General features: G+C 47.8%; 1 protein-coding gene, 1 long non-coding RNA gene and 1 pseudogene across 4 annotated transcripts in view; all 3 read left to right on the forward strand.

The window, feature by feature from the left end:
• ANXA3 (annexin A3) overlaps positions 1-6007 on the forward strand; it is a 33015-nt gene extending 27008 nt beyond the window's left edge. The window contains exons 11-13 of the mRNA XM_079991131.1: positions 1460-1518; positions 3265-3387; positions 5602-6007. Coding sequence (XP_079847257.1) covers positions 1460-1518; positions 3265-3387; positions 5602-5661 — 242 coding nt within the window. The 3' untranslated portion in view covers positions 5662-6007. The remainder of the gene's footprint in view (positions 1-1459; positions 1519-3264; positions 3388-5601) is intronic.
• LOC307224400 (small ribosomal subunit protein eS25 pseudogene) lies at positions 4538-5038 on the forward strand (annotated as a pseudogene). The gene has a single exon. The product of its transcript is annotated as a small ribosomal subunit protein eS25 pseudogene (transcript).
• Positions 6008-7259: 1252 nt separating the features above from the next.
• Positions 7260-12691, forward strand: LOC307224460. 2 transcript variants are annotated; one of them, XR_013842546.1, is made up of 4 exons: positions 7260-7543; positions 7885-8105; positions 8478-8659; positions 12642-12691. It is a non-coding gene; the product is annotated as an uncharacterized lncRNA (long non-coding RNA). The 2 variants fall into 2 exon arrangements; XR_013842547.1 differs by lacking the exon at positions 12642-12691 and having other exon boundaries at positions 8478-9138.
• Positions 12692-19759: the final 7068 nt, after the last annotated feature.

Below are 19759 nucleotides of genomic sequence, written 5' to 3' on the forward strand. Positions count from 1 at the left end.
ATGGAATATCAGGCAACTGACTTTTATATTTATTGATGGCTATGATCAAGGCCTAGAGCTTTTAATTCTGGTTTAATTTTTTATGATTTTTTTTAATATATATATTGTATATATTGATGCTATCTTTTTGGAAAATTAAGAAATAGTTATTAAAAAAATAGATATAGATGTTTAATTATGTTTTTATATATGTTGGAAGCTGCCCAGAATACCTAGGGCAACCCGGTCCGATAGGTGAGGTATAAATAATAAAATTTTCATCAGAGGGAAGGGGAAAGGCCTAGAGCTTTTAGTACTGCAACACTTAACTGTGCTTCTATTTCTGTTATTGCATGCATGTTTTACAGTGAATTTCTTTTTTAACAAGGGCAGAATTAAAGAAAATGCTTGACACCCAAACCTAGGTGGGTGGGATATTTTGAGTTTTGAATCCTAAAATTAAAGCCCTTTTGCTAACTGTAAATGTTCTGATGCAATGGGTAAGTTTTGTTATCTTCATCTCTCTCTCCCCCACACCAATAAATGAATAAACCTGTTCAGTTTTGCCACAGCATGTTAATTCAGAGCTAAAAAAAAAAATCCCCAAAAGCATTCAAGCAGGTTTTTTTTGTTTTTTTTTTAAAGTGGTGCAATTGTGTCATTTTTTTTGATTTTTTTTTTTTGGAGCCCATTCAGAAGCTCCCCAAATCCAGTTTAGTACTTGCAAGAAAATGGAAGCTTCCATTGCATTTTCATGGAGTTCGGGAGACGGCTTGACCTGTTCTAAAGGAAGTCTTCAGAGTTGTGCAAATGCTTTGTTGTTTAGTCGTTTAGTCATGTCCGACTCTTCGTGACCCCATGGACCAGAGCACGCCAGGCACTCCTATCTTCCACTGCCTCCCGCAGTTTGGTCAAACTCATGCTGGTAGCTTCAAGAACACTGTCCAACCATCTCGTCCTCTGTCGTCCCCTTCTCCTTGTGCCCTCCATCTTTCCCAACGTCAGGGTCTTTTCCAGGGAGTCTTCTCTTCTCATGAGGTGGCCAAATTACAGGAGCCTCAGCTTCAGGATCTGTCCTTCCAGTGAGCATTCAGGGCTGATTTCCTTCAGAATGGAGAGGTTTGATCTTCTTGCAGTCCATGGGACTCTCAAGAGTCTCCTCCAGCACCATAATTCAAAAGCATCAATTCTTTGGCGATCAGGCTTCTTTATGGTCCAGCTCTCACTTCCATACATCACTATGTGCAAATGCAGTTAACATAATTACCCACGAGGGAGCAGCAGTAAGAAAAAATACTGACAAAGGCATTGTAAACAAGCACTGAACAGAATGCATTAACATGCATCTGTTCTGAATGAGGGTTGGATGTTTTGCAAGCGCTGTGGTTGCCCACCAATTTCACTTTTCTGCACTACCTTGGCACTCCTCCATAGCTGTTCCAGTCAACTGCTAACCCTCTTCTTTCTTTCTTTTTGATAGTCAAATGTGCAAACAACACTCCAGCATTCTTTGCTGAAAGGCTGCACAAGTCTTTGAAGGTAAGGACACAAGATGCTACCTTCTTAAATCTGTCATTCAACCTTTATCAGCATACAAAGGAAACAGGAATATTTGGGTCGAAACATACAATTGGCATCTGTTCACAGAAGGAGATGCTTTGAGATGAAACTATAAGGTTAAAAAGTACCACTCAGGTCTTATGACAACGTTGTTTCAGGGCTGGATTTAGGTTTGATGAGGCCCTAAGCTACTGAAGGTAATGGGGCGCTTTATGTGTCCAGCTTTCCTTTGTCAACAACAAATTCTCGCCGTTTTTTGTGTAGAATAATATATGGTAATTTATGGACATACATATCTCGGGATAAATACACCTCAGGTTGAGCACTTTCGGGTAGCGCTCCGCAGCGAGCGACCCAGAAGTAACGGAGTGCGTTACTTCCAGGTTTCGCCACATGCGCAGATGGTCAAAATGATGTCACGCGCATGCGCAGAAGCAGCGAAATGTGACCCAAGCACGCGCAGACGCATTGTCGCATCTTACGTTATGTTCAGGATGTGAACAGGGCTCCGGAACGGATCCCATTTGCATCCCGAGGTACCACTGTAATAGCCATTTGCACATAACAAAATGTGTATTTTATCAAAGTAATTGTTGAACTGAAATACAATTAAGAAGAAGTATATTAATAGTGGAAAAAATGGGGGGGCCAAGGTAGTGGGGCCCTAAGCTATAGCTTGTTTAGCTTATACATAAATCCGGCGCTGCATAGTTTCATGGCATTGCTCCCATATTCTGCTCCTTTCTCCATACTGCCATTCCCGCAGCTATTCAATAAAAAGAGAAACCCTGTAGGAATCAGAACAGTTTAGCCTCTCCTTCAGATTGAGGCACAAACATTTGTCGTTGATTACTTCATAAAATGGGTTAAACCACAGAGCCTAGGACTTGCCGATCAGAAGGTCGGCAGTTCGAATCCCCACAACGGGGTGAGCTCCCGTTGCTTGGTCCCTGCTCCTGCCAACCTAGCAGTTTGAAAGCATATCAGAGTACAAGTAGATAGGTACCACTCCGGCTGGAAGGTAAACGGCGTTTCCGTGTGCTGCTCTGGTTCACCAGAAGCGGCTTAGCCCTCGGCCAATAAAGCGAGATGAGCACCACAACCCCAGAGTTGGTCACGACTGGACCTAATGGTCAGGGGTCCCTTTACCTTTTACTTCATAAAATGGACAGTAGAACAAGACATGTGCAATGGTCTCGGCCGGTCCTACACCGCAAGGACAATACCTCTCTGAATTTGGAACCTTGGCAGCATAGAACTGAATCTTTCAAGGGAAAAAGCTCTGCGCTGGTGAGGATTGTATAGGTAGTGTTGCTATGGAGCAGCCTTGCCAAACAAAGGTAGGGGGGAGGAGCCTGTATAGGGCTCTCCGTTGGACTCCAATTCCCATCAGCCCCAGCCAGCATGATGGGATATGACGTCCAACAATATCTGGAGGATGGCAGGGCATCCCTGAATTAGAGGGACGTTTTCTGCCATTTTTTGCAAAACACGTAAATTGTGTGTGCTTTTCAAAGTACAGGGTCTGTAGCTCTGAAACGCAAATGAAACAATTTTTTAAAATGGAAGGGGGAGTTACTGGGTTCTTTTTGATTTTTACTTTTATTATGTGTTTTTGTGTTTTTATATTGTGTTGAAACTACTCCGATACCGGGGGGTATTGGGCGGTATACAAAATTTATAAATAATCATAATGATGATGATGATTGCTTTCCTTGTTGATAGGGGGCTGGCACAGATGAATTCACACTGAACAGAATTCTGGCATCCAGGTCAGAGATTGACCTCTTGGATATTCGAGCTGAATATAAGAAACTGTACGGCGTCTCCTTGTATTCTGCTATTAAAGTGAGTACCTCAATCGCTTCAGCTATATTCCAGATCTCTTTCTCTCTCTGTGTGTGAATCCACTTCTTTGGTCTTGGACGTGAAAGACACTGTGGGAAAGCAGAGACAGATGGAAGCTATGGAACTTCTGTCCTCTATTACTTGGGACAGATCCCTAAACGTCACCCGGGCTCTCTTAATTCTTCACAGATGGGTTCTATGACACAGTAGACCAATCCTCTCTCAGCCCTGATAGCATGTGTAAACCTAAGGTAAAGATAAAGGACCCCTGGACAGTAATTCAAGTCAAAGGCGACTATGGGGTTGTGGCACTCATCTCGCTTTCAGGCTGAGGGAGCCAGTGTTTGTCCATAGACAGCTTTCCGGGTCATGTGCCAGCAGGACTAAACTGCTTCTGGTGCAACGGAACACCGTGATGGAAACCAGAGCACACGGAAATGCCGTTTACCTTCCTGCCACAGTGGTACCTATTTATCTACTTGCACTGGTGTGCTTTCGAACTGCTAGGTTTGCAGGAGCTGGGACAGAGCAACGGGAGCTCACTCCATCACGGGGATTCGAGCCACCGACCTTTTGATCAGCAAGCCCAAGAGGCTTAGTGGTGTTAGACCACAGTGCCACCCGAGTCCCGTAAACCTACCAAGCTCTAGCTGGCAACCTGGGGTTGTGCTGCAGGCTTTAAACATTTTCACGCTTTTCTGGGCTTGTGCAATGCTGCCTATTGGAGAGGTTTGTGAGAAGGTGAAATGACTGGCCAAAACGTGACTTTGCTCAAGATGCTGAGTGCTCTTCTGAGACAGCATAAGTGAACACACTGCTAAATGTTTAAGTACTTTCCTGAACTGGGCCGTGAGCATAGAATCCCTGAGAACCTTTGCTATCATTTTTTTAAAAGCAAGTTTCTGGTCCTCAGTGACGTGAAAACGTCACATACGAAATCGTGGCAGGCAGCTCTGCAGAAGCTTTCCCACTCACAGGCACTGGAGCGTCTGAAGCTTTATTTTCGGTCACCCAGAAGCTAGCCTCTTGCGCCCCCCCCCCAGATGCAAAAGAGGGACTTTCAGCCAGTCTAGCTTGTCATGCTGATCTGCGCCACTAGGAAAGGTCGCAAGAGCCCTGTGTCCTCTATGCATTTTCTGCATATCAAAAAAAATTGAAGATGCTCTTCTGGCCAGAAGTCGCTGAGGGAGAAGCAGCGACGGTAGCCGCTCTGACTGCACCATGACGCCAAAGGACGATAAGAAGAAGGAGGACGCGGGCAAGTCGGCCAAGAAGGACAAGGACCCCGTCAACAAGTCCAGCGGAAAAGCCAAGAAGAAGAAGTGGTCCAAAGGGAAAGTAAGAGACAAGTTGAACAACCTTGTTCTGTTTGACAAAGCTACTTACGACAAGCTGTGCAAGGAGGTGCCAAACTACAAACTCATCACACCTGCTGTGGTCTCTGAAAGGCTGAAGATTCGGTGCTCCTTGGCTAGAGGAACTTCTCAGCAAAGGCCTAATCAAACTGGTGTCCAAGCACAGAGCCCAAGTCATCTACACCCGAAACACCAAGGGGGGGGTGATGCATCAGCTGCTGGGAAGGACATATAAAAGGTTCTTGGGAGGTTTTTAGACTCTGTAAATGACTAAAATAAAATAATTTGAACTCCTGGGGGTGAATGAAGATGCTTTAAAACTGTAACCAGCACTACAAAAATAAAAAATAAAACTCAAAGTAAAGATTACAGGTGGTGGAAATCTGTGTGAGAGCAACCATGTTTGCATATGCAGATGCCCGTGAGTGGAAAAGCTGAGGCCTCCTTGAGGCTGCAGATAGACAGACTGCGGAGACAAGCTCTCTGCCCAGATGTCTGCTGATAATGAGGGCCTCCCTGGGCTATCATGTTGAGTGGAAAACAAGCTCAGCTGTTAACTTGGTGGTTTTATGGGGGATCCAGATGTCTTTTTTAAAGGTTTCCTTTCACCAGCACAGTCTCTATAGCAGCAGCGTTCTCTTGCTAGACAGGAAAGCCTTTTGCGCAGTTTAATGGTCCTCCCATGGCCTGGGTTTTGCTCCATGGCATAGTTAGTTTAACAGGTGATGGTGGCCTGGCAGCCATAACTGCAGCGCAGTGCTGCTTTTGTCTATAAATGGATTTAAGAAAACGTTAAGAGATTGAAGCGTGCCTCTTTAATGTGGCTTCCTGACTGTTTTTTGTTTTACCCCCTTTGCAGTCTGACACTTCTGGGGATTATGAGGCCACATTGCTCAGGATCTGCGGTGGAGATGACTGATGGGGATGAAGTCCAGGCAGAAGCACCAAGCCCTGGAGTTTCCTGCTTTGCTCTGCAGTCCTTTTCTGCGGAGTTTCTGAATGTTTAAACGAGTGTAAAATTGCCACCGCGTTTTCTTTATCGCTTTCTCAATTAGGCTCCGTAACAAGCAGATGCTTATTTTAGCACCTCCCTCCAGGCAGTCGATGACATTTGCCGCCACACACGCTGTGCCGTCGGATGAAACCTGCACCCAAAATTGTACGGGCCAGATCTGCTGGCGCTAAATAAATCGTTGATGCCCGTGAGGTTGGAATCTGCCTAGATATATGAAAGATAAAAAGCAATGAGTTGTATATATCCAGTATCTAGCTGTCTCTCACATGATTTGAATACAGCTTCCCCCTGTCAAAAAAAAATCCTTTACCCCCATATTATTATTGCTTTTATATGCGAAGATCTAGCTTATCAGCACATGCTGCTGTTTTTTCTAAAGCATCGTGCAGCCATTGTGGTTTTCAAGCTGTATTGCAGAAGCGATGTAGCTGACACTGACTTTATTATAAGTTAGATTCTTGGGGAGAGGGAGAGAGGAAAGCTGGCACTAAGGAAGTGGCCCACTGCCAACTGGCAACACATTTTGAGTGAGTAAGTAAGTAAGTAAATTTTTATTTATACCCCGCCCTCCCTGGCCAAGACCGGGCTCAGGGTGGCTATCATCAAATGTCAAGTACAGTGGTCCGCGGGTTACATACGCTTCAGGTTACAGACGCTTCAGGTTACAGACTCCGCTAACCCAGAAATAGTACCTCAGGTTAAGAACTTTGCTTCAGGATGAGAACAGAAATTGTGCAGAAACAGCAGGAGGCCCCATTAGCTAAAGTGGTGCTTCAGGTTAAGGACAGTTTCAGATTAAGAACAGACCTCCAGAACGAATTAAGTTCTTAACCTGATGTACCATTGTACATTAAAACACAATCAAACAATTGATTAAAATACAGCTTAAAAATTAGAATCAGGATAAAATTAAATGACTGCCCATGAAATTACAACCATAAGGGTCGGGAACCTCAAGTATTCATCAGGGCCGGCTATCCATGTTGGTTCCACATGAGCCGATAAAAGGGCCAAAGATAACTTACAGGGTCCCATAGATGGGGGGGGGGTCAAACTGGGCCTGGACCGAAGGCCAGGCGGAACAGCTCAGTCTTGCAGGCACTGCAGAAGGATATCAAGTCCCTCAGGGCCCTGGTCTCCTGCGATAGGGCGTTCCACCAGGCTGGGGCCAAAGCCAAAAAGGCCTTGGTCCTAGTTGAGGCCAGTTTAACCTCCTTGAGGCCCAGGACCTCCAAGATATTATTATTTGCGGACCGTAAGGTCATCGCGGGGCATACAGGAGAGGCGGTCCGGTAAGTACGAGGGTCCCAGGCCATATAGGGCTTTAAAGGTTAAAACCAGCACCTTAAACCTGACCCTGTACTCCACCGGGAGCCAGTGCAGCTGGTCTAGCACTGGATTAATGTGGTCCCACGGCAAGGAGGAGAGAGAATACAAGTTGCCTGGTTCAGTTGCATGCGGGAGGCCCCAGGTCCACACCCTCATGTCTCCAGTTAGAAACACCTCCTGGAAAATCCTGCCTTCCAGAGTTGTGGGACGCCAGCTCCCATCGTCCCTGACCATTGGCCATTCAGACTGGGAGCGATGGGAGTTGGTAGTCCCGACAACATCTGGAGGGCCACACATTTCCCATCCCTGGCTTGCCAGTAGTACATGTGAAAAGGATCTGGGGGTCTTAAGTAGATCACACGAGACAACAATGTGATGCAGCAGCAAAGAAAAGCTAATGCAATTCTAGACTGCATCAACGGTGTTCAGATCCAGTCTAGTGTTCGGATCAAGGGAAGTCCTAAAGGGAAAGGGACCCCTGACCATTAGGTCCAGTCGTGACTGACTCTGGGGTTGCGGCGCTCATCTTGCTTTACTGGCCGAGGGAGCCAGCGTACAGCTTCCGGGTCATGTGGCCAGCAGGACTAAGCTGCTTCTGGCGAACCAGAGCAGTACACGGAAACACCGTTTACCTTTCCACTGGAGTGGTACCTATTTATCTACTTGCACTTTGACGTGCTTTCAAACTGCTAGGTGGGCAGGAGCTGGGACCGAGCAACAGGAGCTCACCCCGTTGAGGGGATTTGAACCGCCGACCTTCTGATCGGCAAGTCCTAGGCTCTGTGGTTTAACCCACAGCGCCGAATACTGCTGTATTCTGCCTTGGTCAGACCACGCCCAGAGTACTGCGTCCAGTTCTGGGTGCCACAATTTAAGAAGGATATTGAGAAGCTGGAATGCGTGCAGAAGAGAGTAACCAAGATGATAAAGCATTTGGAAACCAAGCCTTGTGAGGAATGGTTGAGGGAGTTGGGTGTGTTTAGCCAGAAAAAGAGGAGACTAAGAGGGAGATGTGATAGGTAAAGGTAAAGGTACCCCTGCCCGTACGGGCCAGTCTTGACAGACTCTGGGGTTGTGCGCCCATCTCACTTAAGAGGCCAGGGGCCAGCGCTGTCCGGAGACACTTCCGGGTCACGTGGCCAGTGTGACATCGCTGCTCTGGCGAGCCAGAGCCGCACACGGAAACGCTGTTTACCTTCCCGCTGGTAAGCGGTCCCTATTTATCTACTTGCACCCAGAGGTGCTTTCGAACTGCTAGGTTGGCAGGCGCTGGGACCGAGCAGCGGGAGCGCACCCCGCTGCAGGGATTCGAACCGCCGACCTTTCGATCGGCAAGCCCTAGGCGCTGAGGCTTTAACCCACAGCGCCACCTGCGTCCACCTGCGTGATAGCCATCTTCAAATATCTAAAGGGCTGTCACATGGAAGATGGAACAGGCTTCTTTTCTCCTGCTCTGGAGGGCAGGACTCAAACCAATGGTTTCACGTTACAAGGAATGAGATTCCAGCTAAACATCATTAAGAACTTTCTGGCAATAGGAGCTGTTCAGCTGTGCAACAGTCTCTCTCTGAAGGTTGTGGACTCTCCTTCCTTGGGGTTTTTTAAGCAGAGGTTGGGTGGCCATCTGTCATGGCTACCTTGGCTGAGATTCATACATTGCAGCGGGTTGGACTAGATGACCCTCGGGGTCCCTTCCAACTCTACAGTTCTGTGATTCAGGATGCTGAACCCAGATATTGTTAGGAGGAGAAAAGTTGGGAAGGAAATGGATCTTCTTGATACACATAGAGTATTCCAGACCTCATTATCACAGGCTTTTTCAGACAAGTTCGTCAGAATTAGGGTTATCTTTGCAGAAGCCCGTGCTTAGTCCTCTTTCCTTAACCTATTCCTGGTGCCAAGGTTTCAGATCTGAAACACCTGTACAGTGGTACCTCAGGTTACAGACGCTTCAGTTTACATACGCTTCAGGTTACAGACTCCACTAACCCAGAAATAGTACCTCGGGTTAAGAACTTTGCTTCAGGATGAGAACAGAAATCATGCAGTGGCGGCGGCCCCATTAGCCAAAGTGGTACCTCAGGTTAAGAACAGTTTCAGGTTAAGAAGGGACCTCCAGAATGAATTAAGTTCTTAACCCAAGGTACCACTGTAGTTTTAAAGGTGCCACTGAGCTTGTGCAGAGTGCTTTCTACCTTACGATAAGAAATCACACACACAGAAGAGACCCTCACATACCTAGGGGTGGTGCAGGAAGATCTTGTAGGCCAGAGGGCAATGAGTTGCAGGTTTGAATGGCCACCACCTCTAAACAGGGACAATAATGCCTGCAATTAAAGTAGAAATACCTGCCGGAAACAAGGGAGGTTAAAGAAGAGCTAAGGAGAGTGTTGGGTGGCCTGGAGCAAAATCCAGGAGGAAGCTTGTTCTGCTCCCAATTCATTTCAGTTGGGGCTGGGACCATAGCTGTCAACTTACAGATTTGAAAATAAGGGACCAGCAGCCTCGAAAATAAGGGATCAGCAGCCAAAATAAGGGTTTTTAGTCAACCAGCAGCCAAACGAAGCCTCAAGCAGTGGTTCCCACAGCGCAGCAACCCAGCAAAGGGGATGCAGCAAGGAAAACCACCATCAGCTCTCCGCTGGGAAGCGCTGAGCAAAGGCGAGTCCCCAGGCAATGCAGCCAATTTGATCGGCACAAGGCATGCAAGCTCCACCCCCTCAGTCGTTCTTAGACTCCTTATTGGGTGAGCAACGCAGCCAAGCAACACAGCTGGAGCCTCCCGCCTCCCTGTCCGGCAGGGAGGGAGGGAGAGGAGCTGCTTCCTTTGAAACCCGGGAAATTTAAGGGACATCATCAATAAGGGACAGCAGCGGGACACGGTGCTGGGATAAGGGACTTTCCCGCCAAATAAGGGATGGTTGACAGCTATGGCTGGGACACAGGAGTCTTTCCTGTTGAGTTATACACCCCATGTGTGCTTGTGGGGGCTGCATACACTTTGGTGCAAGATAAAGAGACAGTCCAAATTCCCCCCTCCCCTGGTCCTCTGCAAACTGTAGAGGAAAAACAGAAGTTGCTGCTATACCGCAGTTAAACTGCTTCTCCTTTTTCTTCTTCTCTGTTTCACACTTCCAACTTCCTCCTCTCGCAGCTGTGGCCGCCAGACCTTTGGGTTAGATCTCACTTGTCACCACCGAGGAGGGCGAAGGGTTGGGGGGGGTTGTCTTACTGTTGCAGCCAGTTTCTTTCACATTTTGCAAGCTGTTTCTTCTCTCCCCACCCCCCACGGCATTGTTTTCCCTGCCCGCCCACTCCCAAATTATCATCCCAGGCTGGGGGAATCAGAGCAAGCCTTAGCAGTGGCAAAACAGCATTCTCTCTCTCTCTTCCTAACGCTAAATGAAATTTGTTGGCAGCAATCAGATGTTCCTTTCACGAGTTGCCACCAGGTGGCAGCATGCTTGTGGGTAACCCTGTTTTCAGGCTCCTCTGCTATATTAAGCAAAAAGTATTTTTAGCAATGAAGTTTTTCCTAGACTACCACTTTAGAGGGGTGTTTGGGGAGGGGTCGTACCTCTGGTGAGGGACACATCATGCTCCTCCTAGGCTAGTTTGTCCACCTTTGGTCCACACCTTGCACTCAGCTCCTACCTGTGGCTCCTAGAAGCTGTCAGCGTACGACAGTGGCCACACCTGAGAAACGGCTTCGACTGACCAGCCTTACATATTGCTCTGCCTTCCTTTCAACCACATCCACCAGACCAAGAGTGGACCACCAGTCTAGGACCTCTCTACACACTTCCCAGACTTGCACCCTGAGGAGGTCACTTTGCTGCTGCTAACACAGTAGTTTGACTTCACCCTTGGAAGCACACTCCATTGTCTCTCGAGACAGTCAAATGCCAACAAAAACACTCCAGTGGTGTGGCTGGGCTACATGTTACACTTTCCCAGGGATTCTACTGAAACGGGCATGCTTGAGATGAGCTCTTCGCCCCAAGGCTGGCTCGATCTATGCCGATTCCTTATCCTGCTGGCTTCTTGTGGGTAGGGGTGCAAGGCATGAGGTTTCCTCTGCCAGAGATTTCAGAACTTGTAGCCCATCAGATAATGAGGTGGTCTGGGCTAGCAGGGGCTGATGGAAGCTGTAGTTCAAAATAGCTGGAGGCCACAAAGTTGGTGAAAGCTTGGCCTAGATTGTGTGCTGCAGGGACCTCAAATCAGCCAACCTCGGTGGTGTTGCTTTTCTGCAAGATTCTTCTCTTTCGGGGCATGCAAGGCAATGTCAATTAAGACGCTGCCCTGATTAGGACAGAGCGCTGGGAATAGATTTGTGTGAGATTTCCCTTTATGAATGGCCCTAATAACACTGACGGAAGCAGCGCACTGGAGCACGGCTTTGAATGGGGGAGCATCCTTGATAGGAACAAAAGCAGCTGCGGGTGGGAGGGTGGTCAGCAAGTGCCACTCATATAAATGTCTTTGCTCAACTCATCATCAGGGCCATATTCCCTCATGGGCAGCCTTTCGAGGGCCACATGCCAGGGGCGGGCGAGCAGTAAACCATGCGGAGAATGTTCGAGTTAACTCCAAAGTAGGATCTGCACAAGGGACATGGGTGGCACTGTGGGTTAAACCACAGAGCCTAGGACTTGCCGATCAGAAGGTCAGCGGTTCGAATCCCCGTGACAGGGTGAGCTCCCATTGTTCAGTCCCAGCTCCTGCCAACCTAGCAGTTTGAAAGCACAAAGTGCAAGAAGATAAATAGGTACCGCTCCAGCAGGAAGGTAAACGGCGTTTCCGTGTGCTGCTCTGGTTCACCAGAAGCGGCTTAGTCATGCTGGCCACATGACCCAGAAGCTGTCTGTGGACAAACGCCGGCTCCCTCGGCCAATAAAGCGAGGTGAGTGCTGCAACCCCAGAGTCGGTCACGACTGGACCTAATGGTCAGGGGTCCCTTTACCTTTACAGGATCTGCACAGGAATGTCAGGTCTAATGGGCACAGCAACTCAGGTCTTGCCCCCGTGAACCAGTTGCTGAACCTGCCCACCTGTCTAAGTCCTCTCCAGGGCTTTCCCCAAGGAGACGGTGCCTGCCTGCAGCTAACCTCACCTCCGCCTTTTCCATGCCTCTTCTGGTGCTGGGAGACAAGCAGGGAGGGAAGTTTGTCACAGCAGAAGAGGGAGCCACACATGGCTCCCGGACTCATCTCTGCCTCTTGGCCTCCCTCCTCCCTTGCTTCAGTTTCCGATCCTGATTCTGGACTTCTCTCTGCCACAGACTTCCCCGGCTCACTAAGCCCTGTCACCTCTCCAACTTTCAAAGCCTCTTCTCCCTCTGACCACTCATCGTCGTCCCACCACCAATCCCCGGGCTCTGAGCCTTCTTCCCATTGGGGTTCCGCAGCTGGTTCCTCCCACCATTACTCGGTGTCCAACCAATCCATGACAGTAGGCGGGGCCAGGTGCAAATGTGGGTGGGGCAATGGAGGTGGCCTGTACAGCAGCCTGCATTCCGATACGATAATCTTTATTGTCATTGCCCCATACAGAACAACGAAATTGAAAAAAATCTACATCAGACATTCAAAAACCAACAAGCTATCCCAGCCTGGTTAGCCCCCTAAAAACTCTGATACCCCATAATTAAATACAATATACTCCAATAGAGACTACCTTACACTACATTTAAAATCAAAATCGCATTTGGCTAGAAACTGTTTCTCAGGCGGCTAGTCCTAGTCTTTATAACCCCGTGCCTTCTTCCAGAAGGCAGAAGCTGAAAGAGATCATTTCCGGGGTGCGCACTATCCTGCGCTATCTCTGCAGTTTTCTTATGGCACCTGGAAGCGTAGATTTGATCCAAGGTGCGAAGAGTGCACCCAATTATTCTCTCTGCAGTCTTTACAAACCCTGGACAGCATTGGTTTTTCCCTGACCATGCAGCTCCCAAACCACACAGAGAGACCATAAGTTAATACACTCTCAACAGTACAATGGTAGAATGCCATCAACAGGCATTTTCCAACCATGCAAAAAAACCCAACAACCTTGGATGTTCCTATATGCACCCCCCCCCCAATCATCTTCCCTTCCGGCAGCCAAGAAGCATGGTAAGAGTTTAAGGACACATTCCAGCCAGGCAAAAGTGCTCAAGTAGGACATGGTCTGGGGGGAAACCTTGAGCCCTGTAGGGCTGCATTTGGCCACCGGCCCTGAGCTTTTCCCAACCCCTCTCTTACGGTTTTGGCTGCCATGTTCTGACTAGCTCAGGTGCTTCTGAATGGGACTTGACAAGCTCTAGGATTTCACATCACTCAGTGGCCATTAGCCATGGCAGCTAAATGAAACTTCCATGGTTCAAGGCAGTATACCTCCTGAGCTGGTTGCAACTAAAAAGGGGATAGCCATTGCTTTCAGGCCTGCCTTCTGAGTTTTCCAGAGACCTTGAGTTAGGGATATAAGAAAAGCTGTACTGTATTAGGCCAGAAATCAATCTAACCCAGTATTCTGCTTCCACCTGTGGCCAGCCCAATACCCCGGGGAAGCCCAAATGCAGGGGAAATGGAGGTGTAGAGGTGTCACCCCCCAGCAACTCCTATATGGAGAAATGCTTTGTCTACAGCAGGAGAGTCAGTTCAGCTATCAGGACAAAGGTTGCTTTCAGACAGGTGTTTATTGTTTGCGTTTGGGGCCGCAGGAGGTCACCACCAGGGATGGGCAAGAAATGTGCTTCAACCTGCATCTAAAGAGAGATCTGGTAAACTTGCAATTTCTGAACCAATATGTGAACTGGAAAACAGCCTTCCTCCAACCCTCATGCAGCTCTGAATTTTGCAAGACAGTCCTCCAGCCATCTAATGTGTACGAAAAATGTATATACTCAGAAAATTGCTCGCCCGGTGCAATTGGCAAAGGAATGGCAAGATGTCTAAAAAGCATACATCAGAAAGCGCAATACGGCTGTAACATTTTGCACTAGGGAAATGAGCACAAATGTTTGAGTTGTGCTTGGTGGACGGCGGGGGGGGGGGGGCACTTGCCGAAACTCTAGCCCAATCGCCTTCTAACTCTGGCCCGCGGATGGTCTGGGAATCAGCGTGTTTTTACATGAGTACAATGTGTCCTTTATTTAAAATGCATCTCTGGGTTATTTGTGGGGCATAGGAATTTGTTCATTTTTTTTCTTTTCAAAATATAGTCCGGCCCTCCACAAGGTCTGAGGGACAGTGGACCAGCCCCCTGCTGAAAAAAATTGCTGACCCCTGCTCTAGCCTAGTTTGAAAAGTTTCCTTTTCCACAAAACCCCACAACTGTTCCCCCACCCATTCCGAGTTTCTTAGTAGCCTGGTTTTATGGGAAAGGCTACAGAAGCCCCTTTTTTGGTGGTGGTTAAATCAGTGGTTAGAAGGGATGCGGGTGGCGCTGTGGGTTAAGCCACAGAGCCTAGGACTTACTGATCAGAAGGTCAGCGGTTCGAATCCCCGCAACGGGGTGAGCTCCCGTTGCTCGGTCCCTGCTCCTGCCAACCTAGCAGTTCGAAACCACATCAAAGTGCAAGTAGATAAATAGGTACTGCTCTGGCGGGAAGGTAAACGGCATTTCCGTGCACTGCTCTGGTTCGCCAGAAGCGGCTTAGTCATGCGGGCCGCATCACCCAGAAGCTGTAAGCGAGCTCCCTCGGCCAATAAAGCGAGATGAGTGCCGCAACCCCAGAGTTGGTCACGACTGGAACTAATGGTCAGGGGTCCCTTTACCTTTACTTTAAACCAGTGGATGCCAAAACCATTGCAAACCATGCTAGATCTATCTTGTCCCCACACATTCTTTGAAGGTCAGCATATTGCCAGAGCTTTGCTTTATGGTTGTATCTGTTGCGGGGGAAACCATCCGTTATGATTTCCTCCTTCTTCCCGTTCCCCCGAACAGCTCGGGGTGTTCTCCTGAAGGGCGACCGCGGTCTTCGCCCAAGGACAGCACAGCTTTTTCTCGCTGGGCCAGATTGTCCTGGAAAGAACCAGGCCCTACAGAAGAGGCTCACACAGAGACGCTAGTGTTGGCGGCGGAGAGAGTCACTTGTCAAGGACAAAAGTGGTTGGCAGAGCCTTAATAAGTCGGGATTCGGAGATCTGCCAAGGAAAGCAACTCCTTTTGTGGCTTGCGCAACCTTGCGCTAGCAGCGCCGCTTGCGTCTGCCCGGTGATGGCCATCTGAACGCAGCCTTCTCTGCCAGCGGGGAAGAGAAAAGGGCTACTCAGCGAATTGCTTAATGAGCTACTATACCGGGAGCGGCAGTGTGGTGGGTGAGGGGAGAGCCGAGCGGATTGCGCCGGGTTCATGTCATAAAGCCAACTTTCCCCTGCAGTAGTTGGAATCTGGCACTTCAGGCGACAAAAAGGGGTTTTTCACCGCGGTAGCCGGGCTGGAATTATCCCATTCTCCACCCCCACCCACCCCGCATTCTTCCTTTCAGTGTAAAGTCCCTCGGCTGACGAGGAGCGACCTACAAAAGAGTCTTTTTCATGCCTCGGATACAAGAGTCTGCCTTGAAATTCCACCCACTCATTGTTACAGAAATCCCTGGATTAGACACATTTGCTCAGAGGCGCAGGCTCACTTCTGCAGCAAAATCCCCGGACGGTTAATGAAGTCAAAACAAGTGGAGCATTGCAGCAGATGCACATGAAATCTTAATTACTTTCCTAGATTATTATTTTTTTGTTGGAGATGGGGTGTGTGTGACTTTTTTTCCTCTCCCATCCAGCCAGTCCTGCTTTTCACGGGGAATATTTTCCCCAAGATAAGCAGGTGAGGCAACTCTCTGACTGTCGTTACAGCACTGGATTTTTAGGCAAATCAGCTAAACATACCAAATTGAAAGATAGGAGTTCCCACATGGTGACCCGGCCAAGTTTTCATTTTGTATCGTTTCATGTCATTCATTTCATTCCATACATTTATCCTCTTTTTGAGACACTCCCCACAAAAAGTCTTATATTCCATCACCAGAATATGAACACATTTAAAATACGCAGTCCAGCAAAATAATTGAAACCAGGACAAAAACTAATAGTACAGTGGTGCCTCGCAAGACGAAATTAATCCGTTCCGTGAGGCTCTTCGTATAGCGGTTTTTTCGTCTTGCGAAGCAAGCCCATTGACAGCTTAGCGGATTAGCGCTATTAGCGGTTTAGCGGCTTTTAGCGATCAGCTGTTAAGCGGCTTATCAGCGGATCAGCTGATAAGCGGCTTAGCGGCTTAGGAAAGGGGGGGGGAGGGAAAAAAACCCGCAGGAACTCGCAAGACATTTTCGTCTTGCGAAGCAAGCCCATAGGGAAATTCGTTTTGCGAAGTGCCTCCAAAACGGAAAACCCTTTCGTCTAGCGGGTTTTCCGTCTTGCGAGGCGTTCGTCTTGCGGGGCACCACTGTATATTGTCCTTCCTCAATATAGTCCCCCTGGCTTATACTGACAGTCAATACCAGCCAAAAGATTCCATTCCTTTGGCTTGGAATCAACTTGATCCCTTCCCCCTCTTTCCTTTCTCCTTCTGTGATGGAACTCCTATTTGGGGACTTCCCTTGCTTTTTCTGGCCCACGTAGGACCAGTCTGGATAGTTGGCCTTGGTGAAAGATTTGACGTTTTCACCCCCAAAAAGTTTTTGATTTGAGTTTCTACTGAAATGAGGCTGCATTTTAATGTTGTATTTTAATCTTGTTTTTAAGTTGTATTTTAATCAATTGTTTTTATACCTGGTGTTAGCCACCCTGAGCCCCGGTCTTGGCTGGGGAGGGCAAGGTATAAATAAATTGTTGTTGTTGTTGTTGTTGTTGTTGTTGTTGTTATTGCAGCGGCTGGGGGTGCAGAACACTTTTTAACTTGAGTGTCACATTGCTTTCTGAGCAACCTCTCACACACGCTCCTAGTGGGCGGGGCAGAGACAAAAGTGGGTGGGGCAAGGGATGTAAATTTTACATTTGCATAGGGTGCTAGTTTTACACACACCCCTCTCTGTTCTCCAGCCAGACAAGCAAGGAGTAGGAGCAGAGCTCAGGAACAATGCTTTCGGGATTTCCTTCATACACACCTGGTTGGTCGCTGTGACAACAGGATGCTGAACCAGATGGGCCATTGGGCTGATCCAGACTCTTCTTGGGTTTGGAAAAGGCAACCCAAATGATCTAGGGAATGGGACAACTGCCTTATGAAGAACGGTTGCAGCGTTTGGGACTTTTCAGTTTAGAGAAAAGACGAGTTTGAGGTGACACAACAGAAGTTTATGAAATTATGCACAGTGTTGAGAAAGGGCCGAGAGAAAAGCTCTTTTCGTAACACTGGAATTTGCAGACATCCAATGAGGCTGAATGTTGCAAGATTCACAGCAGATAAAGTATTTATGGGACCGCATCTCCTGGTATGCCCCGCAGAGGACCTTAAAGTCCATGAATAACCATAGTTTAGAGCTTCTGGGCCCTAAGGAAGTCAGACTATCCTCCACCAGGACCAGGGCCTTTTCAGTGATGGCTCCAACCAGGTGGAATGCTCTGTCCCATGAAACTAGGGCCCTTCAGGATTTAACCTCCTTCCGCTGGGCCTGTAAGACAGAGCTATTTCACCTGACCTTTAATTTGAATTCAGCCTGATCTTTTATTTCCCTTCTCTTCCCCCCCCTCCCCTTTTATGAAGATCACCCACTCTGAGAACCCACAACTAATTCTCCCCTGGCCTCCTCCCTGGCCCAAGTAGGACCAATTCACCCAGCTAGCCCTGGTGATTATCTAATGCTTATTAGATGGATTTCCCATAAACTGATTTCTGAACTTTGAATTTTATTGTTATTCATGTTTTTATACTGTATTTTATGCTGCTTTTACAATTAAGCATTTTAAATTTGTTTGTTTTTTTAATTTAAAATATAACTTTATTGAATAATACAATCAAATTTCCAGACATATCTGCAAAAACACAATTATTTACGTATTTGCCAAACATAAACTGTGAAAGAAGATAAAGAGGAAGAAGAAATGAAAAAAGAAAAAAAGGAAAAGAAAAGAAAAGAAAAGAAAAGAAAAGAAAGTGCTGTTTTCTATAAACAGTAATTCCAGAATTACACTTACACACATTATAAAATACAAATCTTAATTAAGATATCTTAAAAGACTTCCACTTCCACACTTCTTTTGTTATTTAATTCTCCTTTACCTCTGTTCTTCACTTCCATCCCTTTAGATCCCTTAGGATCTTCCATAATCCATTAAATTCTCTATATTCTTTAAAGAAGCGTTTTAAATTTGTTGTTAGCCGCCCTGAGCCCGGATTTTGAACAGGGAAGGGCGGGGTATAAATAAAAAATTATTATTATTATTCTAAAGTACGTCTTCACGCAGTGCTTAGTAAAACAGTGAAGCTCACTCTCCCGCAGGGCAGTGATGGCTACTTGCATGGCTTTAAAAGAACAAATTCATGGGAGAGAAGGATGTCAGTGGCTGCTAACTATGACGGCTATGCTCTGATGCCATGATCAGGGACTGCAATGCTTCTGAATACCTGCTGGTAGAAGTCACAGGAGGAGAGTGCACAAGTGCTTGAAACCTGCTTGCAGGTTCCCCACAGGCCAGTGTGGTGTAGTGGTTAAGAGCAGTGGACTCGTAATCTGGGGAGCCGGGTTTGCTTCCCTGCTCCTCCACATGCAGCTGCTGGGTGACCATGGGCCAGTCACACTTCTCTGAAGTCTCTCAGCCCCACTCACCTCACAGAGTGTTTGTTGTGGGGGAGGAAGGGAAAGGAGAATGTTAGCCGCTTTGAGACTCCTTAGGGTAATGATAAAGCAGGATATCAAATCCAAACTCCTCCTCCTCCTCCTCCTCTTCTTCTTCTTCAAACCCAGGGCTCCCTGTTCCAAGACCACTCTCGCGGCTCTAATGTTCTTCCCCAGATTCAGCAGGCTGCTGTGACACATTTGTTGTTGTTTAGTCGTTTAGTCGTGTCCGACTCTTCGTGACCCCATGGACCAGAGCACGCCAGGCACTCCTGTCTTCCACTGCCTCCTGCAGTTTGGTCAGACTCATGCTGGTAGCTTTGAGAACACTGTCCAACCATCTCGTCCTCTGTCGTCCCCTTCTCCTTTCCCAACATTCCAGGGAGTCTTCTCTTCTCATGAGGTGGCCAAAGTATTGGAGCCTCAGCTTCAGGATCTGTCCTTCCAGTGAGACTCCTTAGGGTAGTGATAAAGAGGGAAATCAAGTCAGAACTCCTCCTCCTCTTCTTCTTCTTCTTCATCATCATCATCATCATCTGGTCGGCCACTGTGAGAAAAGGATGCTGGACAAGACGGGTCTTATTTTGTTCTTATGTTGTTTCCCAGTCAGCCTCTCTCCCTCCCTCCCTCTCCCTCTTAGCAAGGAGACTGGCCTGCCTGTTCCAGGCATGGACCTGATGGGCAGGAACTGAGTGCTTCCCCCTCCAGCTGTTGTTTGCAGAGTTTCTGTTTGGGGTCACCAGCTGAGGCGAGATGGAGGGAGCTGTTCCCAGCAGCTGTCTGTCTTCCAGCAGCCCTTGCTCAGCCCCAACTCTTGTCAGCACCCCCACAACTGGGTGGTTTTGTGTTACTAGATAGTAGCAGAGGAGGGAAGAGGGGGGAGAAGGAGCTGTTTCAGTTTACCAGATGAAG

Source organism: Podarcis cretensis (genome assembly GCF_951804945.1).
Source record: "Podarcis cretensis genome assembly, chromosome: 9".
Classification (NCBI taxonomy): domain Eukaryota; kingdom Metazoa; phylum Chordata; class Lepidosauria; order Squamata; family Lacertidae; genus Podarcis; species Podarcis cretensis.